This window comes from Chelmon rostratus, chromosome 4 (genome assembly GCF_017976325.1).
Source record: "Chelmon rostratus isolate fCheRos1 chromosome 4, fCheRos1.pri, whole genome shotgun sequence".
NCBI classification, from domain to species: Eukaryota; Metazoa; Chordata; class Actinopteri; order Chaetodontiformes; family Chaetodontidae; genus Chelmon; species Chelmon rostratus.
This window is the reverse complement of record NC_055661.1, coordinates 22805221-22825877: the sequence shown is the minus strand read 5'-3', so window position 1 is coordinate 22825877 and position 20657 is coordinate 22805221. Positions and strand designations below refer to the sequence as shown.

The window sequence follows — 20657 nt, the reverse complement described above, 5'->3', positions numbered from 1 at the left end:
ACCCACTTTTGCCTGCAGGAGGTATTGTCTCTCTTTCTCCCTCTCATTTCCACGGGCTTTCCTCCCCTCTGACTCCTACTGCCCTCTTCCTTTCTGCACTAACAGAGTATTAAGTCCTGGTCACAGCGTTCCTGCACTGCACACCCACGGCTTAGTGGATCCATGCATGTCTAAACCCAAATTTACGATTGAAGTTCCTGACTCCTACCTTGAAGCTGCTTAGCAAAGCAGTAGACATCAAACAGCTCATCAGGGGACCTATTGCCGTAGTTACGGACTCCAGGTGAGTCCTCGCGATCGCCATAGCAACCAGGCCGAGGTGACTGGATGGGATACCTGCAGAGAGAACCAAGAGACAGAGGGAGTGAGAGAGGAGGATTAATCCAGCCTAGCCACGAAAAAGGCAGCCACAGACAAACTTGGGTCCCTGGGGATGAGTCTGTGTTCACACACATACAAAATAAGATGAAAACTGAACTACACTTTTATCATCTTCTGCCCCGAATACAATGAGTTTAAGTATATCCTCCTCCCAGAGATTACCCAAATATATTACCCAAAGAATAGCGAAAAATAAACACATAAATATCCCCCCTGAAACTGGCTGGAATGCCAGAGCGAGTTATACAATAACATTCATTACATTTCAAAACAACCTCAGGACAACAATTGCAAAGCCATTCAATAGATACAATATCTTTCTTCTTTTAATTATTCTGCCCTCAGTGTGAGTTTCCCAGAATAATTACCCAACCATTTTACTTAAAATTGTTTCGAGATGTGTTTAATGCTCTGGCAGTGCAAGAATTCCAGCAACGCTCCAGCTTTGGAGAGAGAGAGGAGGAGAGAGGGGGAGGGAGGTAGAGGTAGGAAGTCAAGGAGAGGTTAAAAGAATCAGGAATTCCTTCACTGGCTTGGCATGTCTGTGGGGCTGAAAAAACAGCGATCTATATTCAGGCTCCAACTGGGCAATTATTCCGCAAGAACATTGATTCCTGCAGCACAGGGGCACAGGCAAAGAGGCTGATTAAAAGATTACGCTGGGCATACAGGGACTTTTGAAGTACTTGGAACACACACGCACGCAAACACACATGCAGAAGCCACACATGCCTACACGTAAACATGAACCTGCAGCACTTTTTCAAAAAACATAGCAACCTGTTTTCATCAAAGTGTAACAAGAGAACTAAGTCTTGTAGTGTCTCCGCCCTCAGCCTCTTTATTTCTGCTTGGTGGCCCGTGAAGCGACGGCTGATGTCTGTATTTTTTCCACGGTATTAATTGGACACTTTCCTCCTGGCTGATGTGCAGTCGGAGCCTACTGGATCTGGACCAATTAGAAAGCTCCCAAGTGAAAGCAACAGAAGCTAAGGACGGAAGGAGAAAAAGAAATAGCGAAGGGAGCCGTGCCGCAGGACGGCTGCGAAAAACTGTCAGGAAGACAACAGTCAATCTGCTCGGCTACTGGAGCAACAGTGATTTGAAATTAAAATGTAGATATGGAGAACACTGTTGAAAGATGAGCTCTGACTGGCAATGTTAACAGAGACTTTATGGAAGGTGGCAAGCTGAAGCGCACGCAGCAGCCTGACAGACAGCTCTGAGGGGGCAGATGTAGTTAACTGCCTTTCCAGCGTGCAAGCAAGCAATTAGATCCAATTATGTTCCACAGTTTTGTGTTTATAGAAACACCAAAAAGATCAAAATGACTATCACGCTGGCATACTTCACACTTCTATGTATTTCATCAAGTTTTCTGTTTTTTAGACATATTTTTAGCAGAAGTGTGTGCTTATTTTGTGTTTGATCAAGTGGCAAATCATCAGAAATGTTAGGCTGAAACTGGTGTCTGATAGAGATTTTCAAATTGAAACCTGGTCCCACAAACAAGAGCTGTCATCAAACCTTAAGCCAAAGACTGCTAATTACTGTCCAGCAATGTATGTGATAATCAGAGGCTACAGATTAAGTGGTGTTCTGCCCCTGGATTTCACATTTCCTTTGCTTCTCATTAAATCAAAGGATCTGTCCCAACGTTTTAAGTGTACATGCCTAAATTTCAACTCAGATTCCACAGGATCTATACAGGAAATACTCCTGACTGAGACTTTGTCTGCTAGCTGGTGCTGCATGCATATATATTACATGAAGTGCTTTCACCATTCAAAGAGGAGCTCATAATTGCACTCATAACTCCCAACAATGCATGGGTAACTGTGTCTTATTTGTTGACATGCCAACTCTAACCAGAGGGCTAATTAGTCTTCTTCTTCACATTTTCTTTTCTGCTGTATACATACTGCACTACTTGAAATTTCCCTTGAGGATGCACTTTACGACGAACTTAGGGACTGTAGTCATGCTGCCAGTATCAAAGGCACTGCTTTGCATCACAATAGTAACCATAGTGACAGAAAAGAGTGTCTCTGAGAGTTTTTCTAACAGATTTTTAACTTGATACTGTGGAAGTATGCAGAGTTGAAAAACTCACCGCACAGTCTGGTCAGACAGCCAGCCGGCATCACAGTTGTCGTATCCATCAGCGAAGGTGGCCTGCAGCTGGCCTGGCGTTGCGATGCTCGCCGAGTTCTCCACACACACCCTCTTGGCGTCAGCGAAGGACAGTGCGTAGCGGTCGTGGGGGGCCCGGTAGTGAAATACCACGCCTGGAGCAAAGATATACAGCACATGACTCCAAAAACTAAGCGCATGAATTTATGGCCTGCAGCCTATGGGTCACAGAAATATTTATGAAGCGCAACCTTGAACCATTACAAGACGAGCATGTACACGCTCACAGATACATGAACGCAAAGCCCTCTAGACATCCTCATCATGTACTGACATTGTTCCATCTGTGCAGGAGGAAACAACAGCATTCAGGTCCAGCAACCTGCATACGTGAGTCTAATTTGCATCAGGCACTCGGTCGGCTTATCATTAGAGAAAAGAGATGTTGCCCTTGGATACAGTGTATGACAAATAGCGGTGATGTTTATTTTACTGCTTTAACAGTACACACAATGTCACCCTGCCGCACACACGCCTGCTGTCGCATTCACGATGGAGAGACAAAGAAGGCTGACGACGAAACGCAGAGATGCACTGCATGTAATGAACCACAGAGATGGAAAGAGATGCTGAGAGGTAGGCAGGAATACAAAAAAATCTGGTTATAACAATTGGAAGTGGCAAAAAATAAATCAGCTGGGAATAAAGTGAGACACACTTCCCTTAGCCGTGAAAGGAGCATATATTCCACTTAAATGGGAAAGGGAACACTTCAGAAGTGTCCATCTAACGTTCCTTCACCTCCCACCTCTGCCTGCCAGTCACGCAGTGCTGCTCCCCTGAGGAGCATCCAGCGACATGAAAGCCAGTGGGCGTCTGGCTACTAACACGGCTCCTTTATCTTCGCTGGCTTTGTCTGGGAGAGTGACAGAGATTCCTGCGAGATGGAGGCCTGTGTGGCAATTTGAGCGTTAGCACTCCAGGCTATGGGCGAAGAAAGCAAGCAGGGGCCGTGTGTGTGACACAGTTCCCATAATCCCTGCAGTCCATCAATCCATTCTGTCATATTGGTCTTATTCTCCTTTTCACAGAAATGTGGAGCAGAAATCTTTTTTGCTCCATTTCTTTTCTCGTAATTTCTCAGTTTTCATCCATTCTCCTTTGACGCCGTGGGACTTGTCCAAACAGAGATGCTAGCTCGCCGGCTAATATGTACACCAGAGAGACAAATGGGTTTCCTCTCAGTATGGGAGACCCAGTCCTATTCCACATGAGGGTTTAATGCCTGATACCTCATGCCTCTATTTTTACCCTCTGCATCCTCACACATCCCCGCACAATCTCCAGGGAGAGGAACAGGAAGACAGCATTTGTGTGTAGGCCGTATGCTTTATGACTGTATGATGGCCTCATTGTAGCACCGAGCAGTTGGTGTCCCTTGGCAGTACACTACGCTTCATTACAACAACATTTACTTTGTTTAAAGTCAAACTAGAATTTGAACTATCATTTTTTGTGCATGAAAGTGTACCTAGTTCTACGTTTTTCAAAAGGAGATAAAACTGTTTTTAGACAGATTTGCAGAAACATTGTCTAATTGCCTCTGAATGGACATTTGGCATCAGCTGACTGACATCCCATGGACATCCTTGTTAAAGATGTGTTGTCAACTTTCATGATGTGCTACTGACTGGAGCATGTGATAGTACTGTATAGCCTTTAAACATTGAAATAAATGTTGTTAGCTGTCTGCCACGTTTAATACTTCCTGCGTCGTGGTCATCCTCTGCACACTTGGTGTTCGTCCCACGTTATGGAAAGCACCGGGGTCTAGCTAGCATTAGCTGTTGCTCTTTCGAAGGTCCAGATGTGATGATAGAAAATAACCAGACTGTCAAAACCCAGCAATGGTCCCGGCGCTCTGTACTTTCGTCTGTGATTATAATCATGACTCATAGTAATGTTGGGAGTGCTCATATCACAGATGGAGCAAACGTTAACAGCATTGGCCCCCAAGTCTGTGTGTGTGTTACTCTCCGTGACACACAAAGTAGCCATTGTAGCGTGCTGTGTCTGAGTAAAAGAATGAGGCTACTGGGCTTTTAGAGCTGATGTTAGCAACACTAGAATGGATCTGTGGAAGCGGCAGCATAGTGTACAGAGGCTAATGCATCGTGTGATTCCCTGTAGTCATTATGATAATAGCTTATTATTAAAAATAGTGAGTGACCTGGAAAGAATCTGACGAAAGCTCTGCGGCTGAAATACTCTGACACAGTAATTATGGTTCTACTACGCTGAACAACCTTCAGGTAGTCTCGTAATTCCACAAATACGGATGTCCTGGATACAGATAATGCAGTAAATGATTTGTCCATTTTGTTAAGCCACCGAGAGCCATACAAGCTCTCGGATTAACACGATTTGACAAACAGTACACTGCTGGGTTCCACCCTTATTGGTTTCATTAGGCTTTCAGTACATGAACAACACCTGAGTGGCCCAGGTCAATGATGTTTAATGTGTTCTAGTTCCCTCACCTTTTCCCCATCATCATACATTCTACACGGACAGTAAACAAAGCTTTGTGTAATGGCTGTATTAGGCTGACATGGAAAACAGGGTCATTATTATTCATAGTGGCAAACCTTGGGAGCAATGAGGGAGCTGTACACAACCAAACAGTGGAGCCTCGACGTGCTGAGACAATACTTTGTGTAGCTGAAAGCAGACATAACGTCTAGAATGACATAAATGGTGTTTATGACTTCGTACATCACCACTGATCAGTTTACGGTAATATCAAATTTGCTCAGAGATAAAACTGAATCATAGAAATAATCAGGTTTATGAGGGTGATAGCTGATTCTTGCTCGCTCTTTCTCTCTCTATTTCAATAATGCTTCAGTGGTGTGACTGTCCAGTGTTAATTATTTCTGTATATCACATTATAATTCATAGCTATCAAATTAAAACAAATCCCACTATGGATGCTAATATTGCTAATTAATGACAGAAAGTAGATGAAGCTTTCATTAACTCAAAACCAATCTTTCTCCATCAGCTCCTGTGTTGAACAGGCGGCTGAAGTATACTTCTTTTAAACTTTTAAACGCTGCTTAAATTTGTAGCATGGTTTGAATTTTAACAAAACATTAAACATGACCAGTCATGACTGCGTTGGTTTATTTGCAATGCAGCTTTTTCCCTCTCACATTTTACTCACCTGTGACCTCCAGGGGAACTGTGTCCTGCTCGTCATTGATGCCCACCACGACCTCACAGCGGTACAGACCGGAGTCGCTGGAACGTAGACCTGACAGAGCGAGACTGGCGTTGTAGCGGTTCTCATTGTAACCAGGCAGGGTTACACGACCCTGGAAGGCCTTCTTAACCTGTCGGAGGAGGGGGTGGGATGATGGAAATGAGAGCGGGAAAAAAACTTCAGCACCATTGAGCTCTTTGCATTTTGCATTTGCATTTTTGCGAAAACTTGACAACATCTCACAGCAGTCCCTCTCAACCTTTATTGTACCTTGACCACATTGTCTTTGGCCACCAGGACCGACTGTTCCTTCTGCAGGCCGTCGGAGCCCCTCTGGCCCCAGACCTTGGTCCACTTGATCCTGGGGGGCTCATGGGATGAACTGGGGCGGAGGGTGAAGAGGCATGGGAGCAGAACGGTTTTGGACAGCTCCTCGCTAATGGTCTGATGGGTGACCTTCCGCATGTTCACCACGGTGTCGGCGTTGGTTAAGCCTGAGGAGAGGAGGGGGGAGGAAGAGGAGAGGAGAAGAGAAGACAATAAATGCCTTCGTTTAAATGAAGCCACATGATGTAATTTCTCATTATGTTGAAAAAAGGTTAGTTAATTGCTTCTTGTAGAAGAACAGGCTGTCCTTCCAGGTTCTTTTGTTCCATCAGATTGTCTTGGTTGTGAAGTAAAAGGCAAAGAACAGAGGCTCACTGTGTCTCCCTGATTATTGGTCATTGATCCAACAGGCCATTACTCTGCTACCTGAACAGTGGGAGGCAGGGCTAGATTATGGGGGGACGATATCAAAAGTCCTTTCATGAGCCATACATCAAACCTGGATATGCATTATTGAGTCAATATCAACAACCTCTATGCAGCTTCAAGCACCAAAACCATAGAGATAAAGATGTAATTTTCATCAAAACACCAAATAACAGAGAGAAGGAGCATCATTATAAGGAATTCAGAGCGGATTAGTTTAGCCGTTTTGTTCTGCAAAATTCTGCAAGCTTACACTAAATGTCTTTTTGTTGTCTTTTCTCTCAAACAACTAACTTTACAGTGGTGGAGTCATATTATACATTATTAGTACACACTAATCCTGTTTCACCTTGCCTGAGAAGACAGAGGGGATGTGAATTCCTCTCTTACAAAAACAGTAATACAGGTTATCATCTCTGAGCTCTATCTGCTTCTGTTTATCCAGCATGCACAGTGTGCGAATGAGGTCTACCTGTAAAGCTTTAAGCCTCCTCTCACTCTTTCCGACGGCCCTTATCAGTCACGGTTTCCTTTCTTCTCGCTACCGAGAACGCTGGCAAAAACATGTCACTATGTCTAATTTGTCCCAAAGCCCAGCATCTGCACATGCATTTTCAATCAGCTAGCCACTTTTTTAGCCACACAGGCAGCATAGCTCGAGGGATAGCAGTGACGGCGTGTCAGTCAGTCCACTTCTTTGAGTCCTGACTTAAATATCTCAACAACTACTAGGTGGACAGCCAGGAAATTTCATACACTGACATTGTTGGTGCCCAGAGGATAAATCATAATAACTTTGGTGATCCTCTGACTTTTCTCTAACGCCACCATGAGGTTAACATTTGCAGTTTTGGTGAACTTTCTCAACTACTGGACAGATTGCCATGAAATTTGGTATAGACATTCACGTCCCCCTCGGGATGAAATGTAATTCATTCATGTTCCTCCATCATCTGGTAAAAATTTCCAGATGATGTCTACTCCTTTGGTTTATGACCTGAAAAAATGACTAATGATCTCCATCAGCCCCGGTTGTGTTTTCTGTTTTGTGCTAATTACCAAATGTTACCATGCTAAGATACGATGGCGACCATGCTAAACATTCCCTGTTAAACATGAACACGTTAGATGGTCACTGTGAGCATGTTAGCATTCTCCTGTTAGCTTTTTTCTCAAAGCTCAGCTGTGCTGGTGAAAAAACACATCAGATCAATAATGGCCAGGCAGAGGAAGTCTAACGTGAAGCTGTATGAATGAGCGAAGCCAAAGAAGAAGACAAGAAGAGAGAGCAAAACATAAAAGAACGAAAGAACAAACAGAAGCACTACCTTGGTGGGCAGAACAGACAGTGTTATTGAACGGTGGAGAAAATGAGCCGATTGATTTCTTTTCATCAGTGTCAGTTTCCACAGCACGCCGTGCGTCCTGCTCCTCTCCTGTTTGATTGGATGCATGTTAAAGTGCTGCACGCTACAGGGGTGGCCCCTCCTGTCTGTAATTAAATGGCAGATTGGTGCAACAATGTTTTTCCAGCGGTCACGGGCACACCGCTGCGCGAGTCCCTCAACCTCTCCATCCTTCTCTCTGCTTTGTCATTTTTCTCCCCGTCTCCTGCCAGTCTCTTTCTCCTCTCCCTCCCCGACAGTGTGACCACCTGCCAGCTTTCAGATGAGCATTTTCAGCTTTTCTACTCACCTACTGTACCAGCGCTCACCTACCATCTGGAAATCTTATGTTTGTTTTATCTTCAGTCTATATATAAAGATTCACAGTGTTTTCGTTTCATTTTCGGGATTTGATTTTTTTCCCTCAGTTGCGCAGAGGAAAAATCCACTTCATCATTCAGATTCGACTTTGAATCAGTTTCCTCATCTTTGCCAATTTTGCCAGTGGTGGATCTGCTGTATGAGGTGTGTGTGTGTGTGTGTGTGTGTGTGTGTGTGTGTGTGTGTGTGTGTGTGTGTGTGTGTGTGTGTGTGTGTGTGCGCCCTGGAATGCTCTCACAAGTGAAAACATCTCATCTCTCATTTGTTATTCATGGAACACCAAATGTACACCCTTCACACACACACACACACACACATGCACACACACCTTTGAAGGCACCATTTCTCATTCCTTACTGGATGGTTAATGTGCCTTTGAGCACACACAAATAGCAGACTTGTGAATAGCTGTCATTGCTCATTCCTGCAGCCGTTGATGCTCAAGCTAAGAGGCTGAGTGTCTCTTCCCTGATAGCTTAACATCAGCCCTCCTACCACATTTTCCCCTCCCTGCAGATACATAAACAGACATAAATACCCACTTCTCTGCTTCTCCCAGTGACATCGTCTTAGACAAGCGCTACTTTTCTAACTCCCTCACCAAGTGATCTATGCTGCTCTACACGGCAGCATCAAACTGGATTTGTGCTCTGAAATGGCCTCTCGTTTCGCACTCGAGAGGAGCTCAGCCCTGCGAGTGAGGTGACCTGTGAAACAAAATGCATGAGGCTTTCAACGGCAGAAGGATAAGAGGAGACAAGAGAGGAGGTGGGGATTAAAGAAGCAAAGGAGTGTGGGTGGCCAACAAAGACTACTCTGATCAAGACCGGTGCTTCTGATTTTTGTTCTTGTGTGTATGGAAAATGAAAGCAGCAATGAGAAATGAGTCCAATGAGAAAACTGAGCTCTCATATCTGTCTATTTAATATAAGGTTACATTCAGCAGTCGGTTAGCTTAGCTTAGCACAAAGACTGGAAACGGGGAAAACAGCTAGCCTGGATCTGTCTAAACCTGCATACTAGTAAAGTTCACTACTTGACGTTTCATATGCGTGTTTTGTTACAAACTGACAAAGCTAGCTGCTTCCCTCTGTTTCCAGTCTTTATGCTAAGCTAAGCTAGCTCACTGTAGTTTCATATTTACCATTGAGGCACAAGAGTGGTATCAATTTCCTCACCTAACTCTTCACAAGAAGGTGGATAAGGATATTGTCAAAATGTTGAACTACTTTTTGAAGTTCATCATGGAAAATCTGTTACTTACGATATATTTTTTTTAATATTATTTATATTTTTTGTCAGAGCAGATGTGTTGTTTTTTTAATGGGTGAATATCCTGCAGGATTCAAATTCTTCACTTTATTAACAAAGGCACTCTGCAGGTTAAAATGACAATTTTGTGAGTTACACAACATTGTTGACATAAAAGTTGCTCTCAAAGCAGTTTGTGGTATACAAAGCCAGCACAGAAATGTGCTCTGTGATAAGAGGAGGTGTAGAGGAAAATTGATTCACCTTTGAATTTGTTTTACTTGATAGCAGCAGCAATGTACTTTTCTCTCGCCGACAGAGGAAAAAGAAAAACAGGCTCCACAGAAAACATGAACAAGCACAATTGACTTCAGCATAACACAGTTGAAGGTTGTGAGTGGTGGAAGGAGGCGAAGGAGGAGAAAAAAAAACAAAAAATGGAAGTGGAAAAAAGCTGGAGGCTTGTGTAACGGAGGAAATTGGAGTGATGTGATGTGGAAAAGGAGTCAAGAGGATATGATGGAAAAAGTAGAGATGCACTTTTGTGATTCAGCAGGAGGTGTGTGAAGACTGACATACTGACACGTTGATGCTCTCTCTCTCTCACAAACACACACACACACACACACACACACACACACACACACACTCACTTAAAGAACACATCTTATAAGAGTCTATCAGATTCCACTCCCTGCTGTCACTCTCTTTGCTTTATCCCCCTCGAGGATGTGGCACTGATCTTTGTTTACCACATACTCACACATGTGCCCCTCGCATTCAAACACAAACACACTCACACACACACACACATTAAGTGCGGTCCCAGAAGACAATCAAACTCCCATTTCTTAACCACCTTGCCGAGAGCTTGCTGGAAACAAAAAAATGGCAAATTTATTCTTTAGCTAAAAGGCATCGATAGCGTTTAATCTGCTTGCCAGTTTCTTGCCAGGTTCCACCTGGATAAGCACCATTTGGGTAACATTATGCTACTTATGTTGCCAATAGCAAGACAGCGGCACAAATGAAGTCAACCAAGCTTTACAATCACAATCACAGTCTCTCTCTCTTTCAGTCATTCTATCCACTTTATTTGGACAAATGTTTATCTTTGTTTCCCGGCTGTTGCTGCAATTTGCACAACTACATCAAATGAAATCAACTGCACGTCCCCTCTTGAAAAGCCTGAGCAGGTGAAAATGTAAAAAAAAAAACCATTGCTCTCCCCCTTTGTGGTAATGAATGTAAACTAGAGAGAGTGCCCAATGCCATTGCTATATCAAATCTGCATTTAGATGGAAATGTTATCACAGACATAACCCCCAAAAGATTGTCCTTTGTTTGGATATCTGTGTTTCATATTGCTCTTTGTCACCCCTTTCTAAACAAGGCTGCTGGTTGATAAAAAGGAGAGGAAATACTGACGCTGAATGTCAATACAAAAAGTCCTGAGAAAGAGCATGCACGCCCAGTGAAACTCCTCCTTTGGTAGACACTAGAGAGCAGAATCCAGGCCAATGCGGTGGGACTGTGTTAAATGTTAACAGGTGATCTTTCATTGACCTCATCCTCTGTCTTTGTGTGCCTGTATGAGTGTCTAGAAGGGCAGTGCATGAGAGGACACACCCTCAACCTCCTCCCGGGAGCTCCACTTCCAACATCTTGCAGATAGAGCTCAGATTTTCTGATTTCCTTGCTGCTGGTTCGCAGTGGCTTCAACGTGAACGTCACCGTTGGCCCATCTGTCTTCACTTTGCTCCGGAATTATTAAACACAGCTGGAGAGCTTTCATGTGGCTGGCACAGAGCTGCACACAGACACACGGTGGGCTGTAATGGGCATTTTCACTGTAATCAGAACACAATTGCAAACATCATTCCTTGCTCTCTTTCTCACTCTCTCTCTCTCTTTTCCGAGGTGAATGCAATAGGTTTTTCCGATGATAAAGGGCCCTTTGTCTTCAATTTGCTCACATCGACCCCGTCAACCTGCCAATCAAGAGCTACCAGGACTGATCAAGTGTATCCCCTCCTGTCGCCGCCGCTCCACTCCTGCTGCCTGCGTGTCAGCTGATAATGTGTTTGTGCATGTGCACGTGATTGTGCAGTCGTGTGTGTAGGTCACAAATCATGACAGATGAGCTGACTGACAGAGGCTTGCCACTATTAGTTGATGACTGTGTTAAGAAATGACAGCTGATACAGCACAAACGATGGTGCAGCGGGCTCAGGTCAGACTGTTTTTGTAATTCTCAGAGAGTGGGTTTTAATCTGGAAGGCAGAGCATGAGAAGAGTTTTAATTTGACTCTGTGGTAATGCGTTTACAGGACCATAAATTTCAAATAACTTCCCAGAAAGTTTCCATGAAAGAATGATGTAATTTCGTACCAAGTACGGAGGAAACAGAGACAAAGTTTATTACTGTCTCCATTTTTGCTACACTTAGCATCAAACTCCATACAGTCCCTTCCAGCCATGATGGAAGTACTCCTCCTGGAAGTAAAAGTAGTAAATGGACTGTATCTATATAGCCCTCTGGTCTGCCGACCACCAGCACTTTTTACAACACAAGTCTGCATTGAGCCATTCAGGCACACATTCGCGCTATGGTGGCTAGGTCACCCGTCCATTACGGGCGTTAACCATGAACACACACTCACACACCAATGGAGCAATTTGGGGTTCAGTATCTTGCCCAGAGACACTTCGACATGTAGACCATTGATCATACCACACGCTAAAAGGTAACACCTGAGTGTGCTACGTTTTATATCTTATTTTATTATTGCCTCGTTATTATTGAAGCATTAACACTGGAAGAATTAGAGCCAATCTGAACTACTATTGGTGCAGTTGGTGAGAGGCAGGGGTAGATGATGGTAGTGCGGCAATTGGCAGTTACATGTGGCATCTAGGCCTGTAGTAGCATTGTAGCAGTGAACAATAGCTAAAGCAGTGGTAGTATGATAGTATCTTAGCAGTTAGTATTGGCATCTAGCAGTTAACATTAACAGTATAAGTGAATCTAGCTTTATTGTCTTCTTCTGTTCCTTTTAGCAGGTAGCAGTTAGCATTTAGCATTAGCATTAGCTAAATGGTAGCATTGGAACTGTATAGTCTTCTTCTGTTCTCTTAGCGGTTAGCATTAGCATTAGCTTAATGGTAGCATCGGTACTGGCCACTACCTGGAGCATCTTCTAAACATGCCTGGGTCAGTTGAACGTGGCAGTGCTGTTTGGATTGTGTAGGAGCAGTGTGAACTGGCACTAGGGGGGGTGACTCTGGGATGCCGGAGTTCACCGCCTAGCCTCCTGGAGGTGTAGTGGGACTAAGTAGGCGAAACACTGTTGAAGGGAGGTATCCACCTGATGACCCCCAGAGACGTGTTAGGAATCACTGCTCTGCAGATTAGGAGTCCAATGTTCTTCACTGAGATTGAATCCTCTTTTTGAGCACAAGTATCTTGTGTTGAAATTAACTTAAAAATATATATATATCATATTTTACTTGTGGATCAAATATTTTGTATGTAAAAACAGAACCTGTAAAGCAACCACAGCTGTCAAATAAATGTTGTAAAATAAAAAGTGAAATATTTGCCTTTAAAATGTGCTGGAGCTGAAGGATAAAGTAGAATAAAATGGGAACATGTCAAAATTGTGCTTGTACTAAACTTAGTTAGCACTACAGCTTTCCACAAAACTTCCCATGAATTTGCCCTTACATATCAGCTTCCTCCCAAGAAATTATATGAAACCATGAGTGTTCCTGGCTTGACCCCCATAGAAAACATACTAAAACAAAAAGTACTTCCCTGCACGCAACTGTGCTCAACAGTTATTTTATGTAAGTTAGTCGATCTTACTTTATCATCTAAAGGAAATGCTACAAATTAAAGATGGAAAAAACTGAGCAGAGAACAGTAAAGTGAAACTATTTGGTACAAGTAGAAAGAATCATTTTTATCTCCTGATATGAATAAAACATCTCAAGGACGCGGCAGCGAAGTGTGGGCTTGTTTTTTGTGTGAGCGGCTGGTCTGGCAAAGCTGCTCACCGTCTTTATTGTCTTGTTGCGGGATGTGGAGAAATGCATCCTTTTAACAAGACCCTGGATGATGCACAAAGACAAACGGAAAAAACAAGGGATATAGTGAAAATGAAAGAAAAGAGTGCCAGCAGCTCTTAAACACTGGTAAGTTATCGTTTAGGAAGAGAGAAAGATGCTGAGGCTGCCCGATCGAGCCAGAAAATGATAACCATGGCAACGCAGGCACCACAAATGAAAAAAGGGGTGAAAGAGCTTCTGATCAGGGCAGAAAACACACACAAGCACACACACACTTAACTATGTGCTTTGGGGGTGGCCTCTTCAAAGAACAGATCTGAGGCTACGTACTGTCTAATGTAAATTGAATGAGGGGAGACTCTTTTCCTCCGTCTTTTTCTACTGTGTTTGATCACTGGTCTGTGTTTCACTGCAGTGCAGCCGCCTTTGCCCCCACAGGAAGTACACACACTCTCAAAGATAGACACACACACACATGCAATTAAAGATGCAAAGTTACACACAAACCATACCGACACACTGTGAAGTTTTCTGCATCTGTGTCTAAGTGTGTGTATGTGTGTGTGTGAATGTGTGTGTGTGCATGTGTGTGTGTGTGCATCCATGTTGCCTGTCTAAACACAGCAGGTCTGCCAGGCGGACATCACGCAGGGTTTGGAAATGATGTCTCCATGCTGACTTTCTCTCTCGCATGAGATCCTCCCTCCAACTCTCACCTGCCTCCTCCTCCCCTCCCCGTACTCCTCCCCTCATCTCCCTCATGTTTCTGCTATTGCGCTGTATTTCTCCTCTCAGCGCATTCCTGTCTAATCTTGTCTTTCTCTCTCTTCCACTCTTGTTTCCTCTCTCCCTGACTCTCTCCTCCTCCCGGTTTCTCTTATCCTCACCTGTGTTGATTTTGTCAGCGGAAACAACAGCGGAACAGCATTTGTTTGCTAAATACTTTTTCATGAGAAACAAGACAGAAACAAAATAAAAAGAAGCCTCTGAAAATTAAAAACTATGAGGAAATGTGCATGTACCAAACAATAATGTTAAAGATGGACGACTGGACAAATGCAATAAAATAACCAGCATGCATCTGCAGAATCAGGCACTGTATGCTAAGCTAACATTAAGGCAACATTATGAAGGTCTCTGAATGTGGATAAAATGCTTATGTTACTTTCAGTTGGGTATACATTGTGTTTAGGGCATAAAAATCAGCGCAGGACCAAAAAGCACACCAAAATTGATTTTTTGGGGGGCTAAAACTACCAATAATTAAATTATGAAAATATACTCAACATTTCGGTCAAACATCTAATACAAAAGACTAAATCAAAATAAGGTGCCAAACGTAACACTGGCACTTCGCCTCTCACACCTCCCTTTTTAGTCTTTAGGGATATTCTCCCAATTTCACAATTCCTCCACACTAACTGTGCGCTCCAATCATCCGTCAAACCCTTTGCGACCCAGGCTGCCTCCCCTCGTCTCCTCCCTCCGCTCTTGGTGACAAATATTAACCATCTCACTGCAGCTTTCTCTCTGTCTGAGGTGACTCCCACCAGGCCATGTCAGGCTTCGCAGGAACCTCCCGCAGGGCCGCTGCCGTGACTAATTTAGCATCTTCTGAAGCACAATGATACGTTTATCTCATGTGGCACGCAGCCAACATTGTGAAATGCATAAACGCACGTGCACACAAAACACACACAGACACACACTCACATGCAAAAGCTCACCCCTAATCTGCCCCCCCACTCCCACATCCCACCCCCTTTCCAATCTCTGAGTCGTCAAGCAAAGTATCACGGGGCGATCTTTAGTGCCAACCCACCCTGCAGTCCTCTATCTTGGCTATTTCTAGAGTCGCACAGCCGAAAAAAACACACACAAACAAAATGCAAGAATGGAGAGTGAGAGGAAGCAATAACAGGAGGCGCTAACGCCCTCAAAAAACACAAACTAAACTCCTGCAGAAGGAGAAGCAGGGAGTGTGTATTTGCATGACATATACACTCTGAAAGGCACATGTGAGTGTGTTATCAGGCTCCTCTGAGATGCTCTGCGTGTGTGTGGGTTACAGTGTGCGCTGCTTGGCGAGTTGGCTGCAAACTACCTGGCAGATGTAACCTGAGGGTTTCCACACAAACATGTACACACACAGAGAAAGACAGAGGAGTTGGCTCCGTTTTCACCATCTCTTTGCGAATCTGAGCCCTGAGTCACAGAAAGGCCCCAGTGCCAGGTTTTACCTCCACAGAAGGCAGAAACAATACAATTCAGAGAGGAGCAGACGGTCGGGGAGGCCACCGAGGGCACTGAGGGGGTGTGCAGTCTGTCCTGCATACGCACAAACACATGTAGATACACACAGATATACAGTACAGTAGGGGAGTAGAAGGAGAGTATAGAGAGGGTAAAGAAGGCCTCAGCGATGTCAATGTTTGTATTGCATACATTTCCCTGCAGAGTTCTGTGCAATAAAAAGCTGCCAAATAGACAGATTTGGAGGCTGTTGAGCAACTGGGGATGAGGCACCGACAGACACATTACTCACGAGTGTCACACACAAGTCTGTGTAAGTCGCTGTATGACACCGAAGCCTCCATGACTGAGTTTTCATTAACCCAGCTACATGTTTCCCTGTCCTTCCTTCGGCAAAATCGAGGGTTTAAGGAAGTTAGTAAAAGAGATGGGCAAATACATGCAAAATGTCAAGTCTCTCTCCAGAGTTTGGATAACTTGCTGACACATAATGAGAGGATTAAGATCCTAAACTCCGGCTTTTCATCCAAATCAAAGCAAGTTTTAATGAGCTCTGCAAATATACATTTGAAATAAATATCTCAGAGATTTAACAAAATATCAAAATCCTTTCCCTCTCTTCGAAATGGCTGAGAAGATGAATGTGAGCTTTGGAGATCTCAGACTTGTTTTTCCTCTCTTTACCTCTCAGACTTTCGCCTCTTCTTGGAAGTGCTGTTGGGGGTAATTATGAGCAGATGAAACGAGAGGAATTAGAGGGCTGGTAGCTAAGCTGTGAAGGCCTGCCAAGTGTTCAAGATATGAAAATGGTGAGAAACGAGAGAAATACAAAGAACGGACGGACTGACGGGCAAAGAGATGGCCAAGGAGATCTAAAAAGTCATGCTGACGACACCACAGACTGCTGCTGATCATGAATTGTGACCAATAATTTATGGACACTTGGTGGGTCGTTCATTTTGCTAACCTGACGGTCACTTACTCACGAATGTGCATTTGTTTTCCACAGTTTGGCTGTGTGGTCATAGACAGTGTGAGCTATAATTGTGCCACTGAACAAACCAGCGGGAGACATGAGGAAATGTTGCAGGAGCTGATTAATTGCTAGAAGAAAGACTAAGATCTGATGAAAGTGGCAACATGAAACAAACAGTCCATCACAAGCAAAAGTCCTGCTTTTAAAATCCTAAAAGTAAAAGGGTATAAGTGTTATCAGCTAAACTGAGATTAAGTACCAGAAATGGTTCCCAGACAAGGGGTCAGGCCTTATTTGTGAAATAATTTTCCCTCTTCAGGGCTCTAAAAGTTACTGAAATTAAACTGTTTGAGAAGTTCGGAGGGGAAATGTCTCTGGTGGAACGGCAAACAAGCCAAAAACACTGTCAACTACTGGTTAACAGTGAACTCACCATATGGTGCTTTTTAATGTAAAATCTTAATCTTAAACTAGAAACTATATCTGTCAGTTAAATGTAGTGGAGTAAAAAGGGCAATATTTTCCACTGAAATATAATGAAGTAGAAGTAACAAGGAGCATGAACTGGACTGAGTCACATAAAGCACAAATACCTCAAAATTGTACTTAAGTACAGTCAAGTCAAGGATCTTATCATCTGTCTGTCCTTGGTGGAAATCTGTTCAGTTTGATTTATATCAACGACTAAAATACAGCACTTGAGTAAATGTACTTTCAACCACTGAATATTTTGTTTTATTACGTTGTAATAAAAAACAGGAGCATATGAACATCACCTACTTCCAAGCTGCATGGGGAGGATGAATGTACTGAAGCACATCCGTATCATGCCCTTTATATTACTGCTGGAGTAGTTTCGACCTCTAATCCAGAACCATCCGGAACAGAACATGCAAACGAACACCCGAGACTTGAATTACTCTGCACAAATACAAAACCACAAAAGTTTTTTTTATCAATGCTTCTTTATTTTTCCTTCCTTTTTGATTCATTCTTAACGGCTCTTGGCTGATAGTATAAAAGAGGGTGATTGCGTGCTTCCTGGAGGTTTTGCTTATCTTTGATTGGAAGGACATGCTTGATTACCTTTATCACACATCACTCTGCCTCTCACCCAGTCCCCCTGCTTCCCTCCATGCTCTACAACCAGGTTTTTAAGCAGATATATTCATCCCGGTATAATTGCACTGGGGACATCATTTATCACATCCTGTGCATTGAAGTTGGTGCGTGACAGCAGGTGGATCCAAACTCACTGTGTTGACCTACAGAGGGCATTTTGATCCAGGGAGATCAACATTCTGATTTGCAGGAGTATTGTGAGAGTAGTCTATCAAATGTACAATTTAATAGTTAAACACTGAGTTAAATGTAATTTTTATTAATGATAACCATGAATAATGTGGCAGATTGACTGCACACAGTGGAATGTGATATATCAGAGGTAATGACTGGAAACTGGCTCAAATCAAATAAGACCAGGACGTATTAATAGGCTGTATTTCGCCTGGTAAAAACTGAGAGAGACGGCTCTGTGGTTTGTCTGTGCACGTGATTATCTGCAGCTACGTACTGTATAGACTGTAGGTCAGGTGATGGTGACTGCCTACAGTTTAATGAGGACTCACCACAGCCCACAGTTTGAAGCAGAAGGAGGGCCAGCAGGGGCTGCAGTCCACACACAGGCAGTACGCCCTGCATCCTGCTGCACCTGGAGACAGAGAGGAAGGGAGAGGCAGGGAACGTGAGTACACAAAGGAAAGTGAAATCAACACATCGCTCTCATGAGGCTCGCCCAACACACATGCATGCTTGGATGAGTCACCATTTGTACTTTCTTTTCATGGGCTTTTTTTCCCTCATTCTCAGCCTGAGGACAGAGGGGCATCAATTCACTCGTTTAATTTCTAATGTACGAATTATAATGTGTTGAAGTGTCTTTGAGACTGGTACTGTGATTTAGGGTTTTTAATGGCTGTACAAATAAACTGAACTTAATGTGATCAGTCTTTTTCAAGTATAATAAAGAAATATGGTGTTATCTTCACACTTCAGAGACAAGTATTGTGCCTAATGAAATTTTAAAAGGCTTCATTCCTCTTTTGTCTGAACCCTTTTGTTTCTATTCAGGGTCGCAGGGTTGTTAAACCTATCCCAGCATGCACTGGGGAGAAGGTAGAGAAAAAACAGACTGACTGTTGTAGACTGGCAACTTTCCCAGGGTGTTTCATGGACGCAGATGCTCACTTTTATACCCATGCTCTCCAAAACCACCTGGCTTGCATATTCTACACGAACATGGATCCAATAGTTCTGAACACTCAGCTGTCAACGTCAAAGTTATCCATGTGAAAAAATTGTTGCAATGTTCTTGACTAAAGTACCGACATCGCAAAAGGTTAGATTTTGGATAGAGAGAGCTGCTGCACGAGCCCAAATCTCCTGTAGAAAAATTCCATATACAGTTTACCTTGTAAATAAAAGCTTGTTTATTGATGTGTGGTGTGGGATTTAACAGAAAATACAGGTTCAGCTGTGTGCAGAAAAACAAGAGATTGTTTGTTGCACAACAGGGAAAGATACTGATGCAATTCAACAATAGAAACAGCCAGATAAGAGCACTAGAGCCAAATCTAACATGATGGACCTCTGGGTTCCCTTGTTGCATACGGCGTGCTGAAAACTCTGCCGAGCAGAAACATATCAAAGCAGAGTCGATGTTGTCACATTAAACATAAGAAAATATCTATTTGAGAGCCAGGTTGACAGGAGCCGTCTATGGCATGTCCACATAAGTTTACATGAACAAACATATATATATATATATATTTATAAAGCATAAAGAATTTTGTTCTAGTCACTTTAATTCCTCGAGGGAAGTGCCTTGTTTTGATGTGTAAAAATTAAATTATGAAGTGACTATCTCAGTGTACATCGTGGAGCTGAATGTTTTTCAGCAAAAATGTCCTCAGTGTAACACAACGCTTCAGTTTTATCTGCGTAGCTGTCTGAGCGCTCACAGCAGCCAAGAGTAAGAGAGCACATAAGAGACAAACAAGGCAGAAGTAATTTTCTTGCACCTGCGAGTGTGTGTGTGTGTGTGCATGTGTGTGCATTTATGCATATTTTTATCAGCTAATACGTGTGTGTCCAAAAGCCAGGCGGCAGAGACCAAATGAGGCCGGCCAGCCCCTGCCGTGGGGCCTGAGAAACCCTGAGTGTAAGTAATGAATGTGGCATCTCTGGGGACGTGGCGGGGCGAGCGGGCCTGAGGGCAGGAGAGGAGGGGGGGGTTTGGCGGCTGGTAGTGGAGATGCTGGACACAGATAGCCAGTGTCAGTTACAGCAGCGGCGGTCGCTCTGACTCACTCTCAAAGGTACAGCCAAGGACAAAAACACTGACCTCATACCAAATACCTGTGCTGTGCCCCAGCTGAATGGAAGCTGATTTAAGGGCCTCTGGGTGTTTGGTGGTTTGGTTTGACAGTATTTGCGATAAAATCACAAAAAATTTTGTCCTTTTCAGACATGAAAATATCTGTTACTGGTTACTTATTATAACAGCTTATATAAGACTTTTGATGGGGTGTTGCACTTGAAAACAGGACAGGTATTGTTATGAACCTTTTAGGGAGCATAGTTCTTTTCAGGTTGCTTTTAGCCTCTTTTCCTCCACCTTTGGGGACCTTTCTCATAAAGAAAAGCTGGTCACCACCTTAGAGGGCATCATCAGATTGGACAGAGATTGGAAGGTAGGATGTTTGTTTCACTGAAGGTGATATTTTGACCTTTTAGGATGACAATGTTG

The 20657-nt window shown here is 43.4% G+C and overlaps 1 protein-coding gene across 1 annotated transcript in view; it reads right to left on the bottom strand.

Annotated features, from left to right (window-relative positions):
• ncanb (neurocan b) overlaps window positions 1–19108 on the bottom strand; it is a 102442-nt gene extending 83334 nt beyond the window's left edge. Inside the window, exons 1-7 of the mRNA XM_041935386.1 lie at window positions 19105–19108; window positions 18478–18560; window positions 15861–15948; window positions 6050–6273; window positions 5741–5909; window positions 2495–2669; window positions 209–336 (exon numbers count right to left, since the gene is read on the bottom strand). Of these exons, the coding sequence (XP_041791320.1) occupies window positions 209–336; window positions 2495–2669; window positions 5741–5909; window positions 6050–6273; window positions 15861–15948; window positions 18478–18560; window positions 19105–19108 (871 nt within the window). The remainder of the gene's footprint in view (window positions 1–208; window positions 337–2494; window positions 2670–5740; window positions 5910–6049; window positions 6274–15860; window positions 15949–18477; window positions 18561–19104) is intronic.
• Window positions 19109–20657: the final 1549 nt, after the last annotated feature.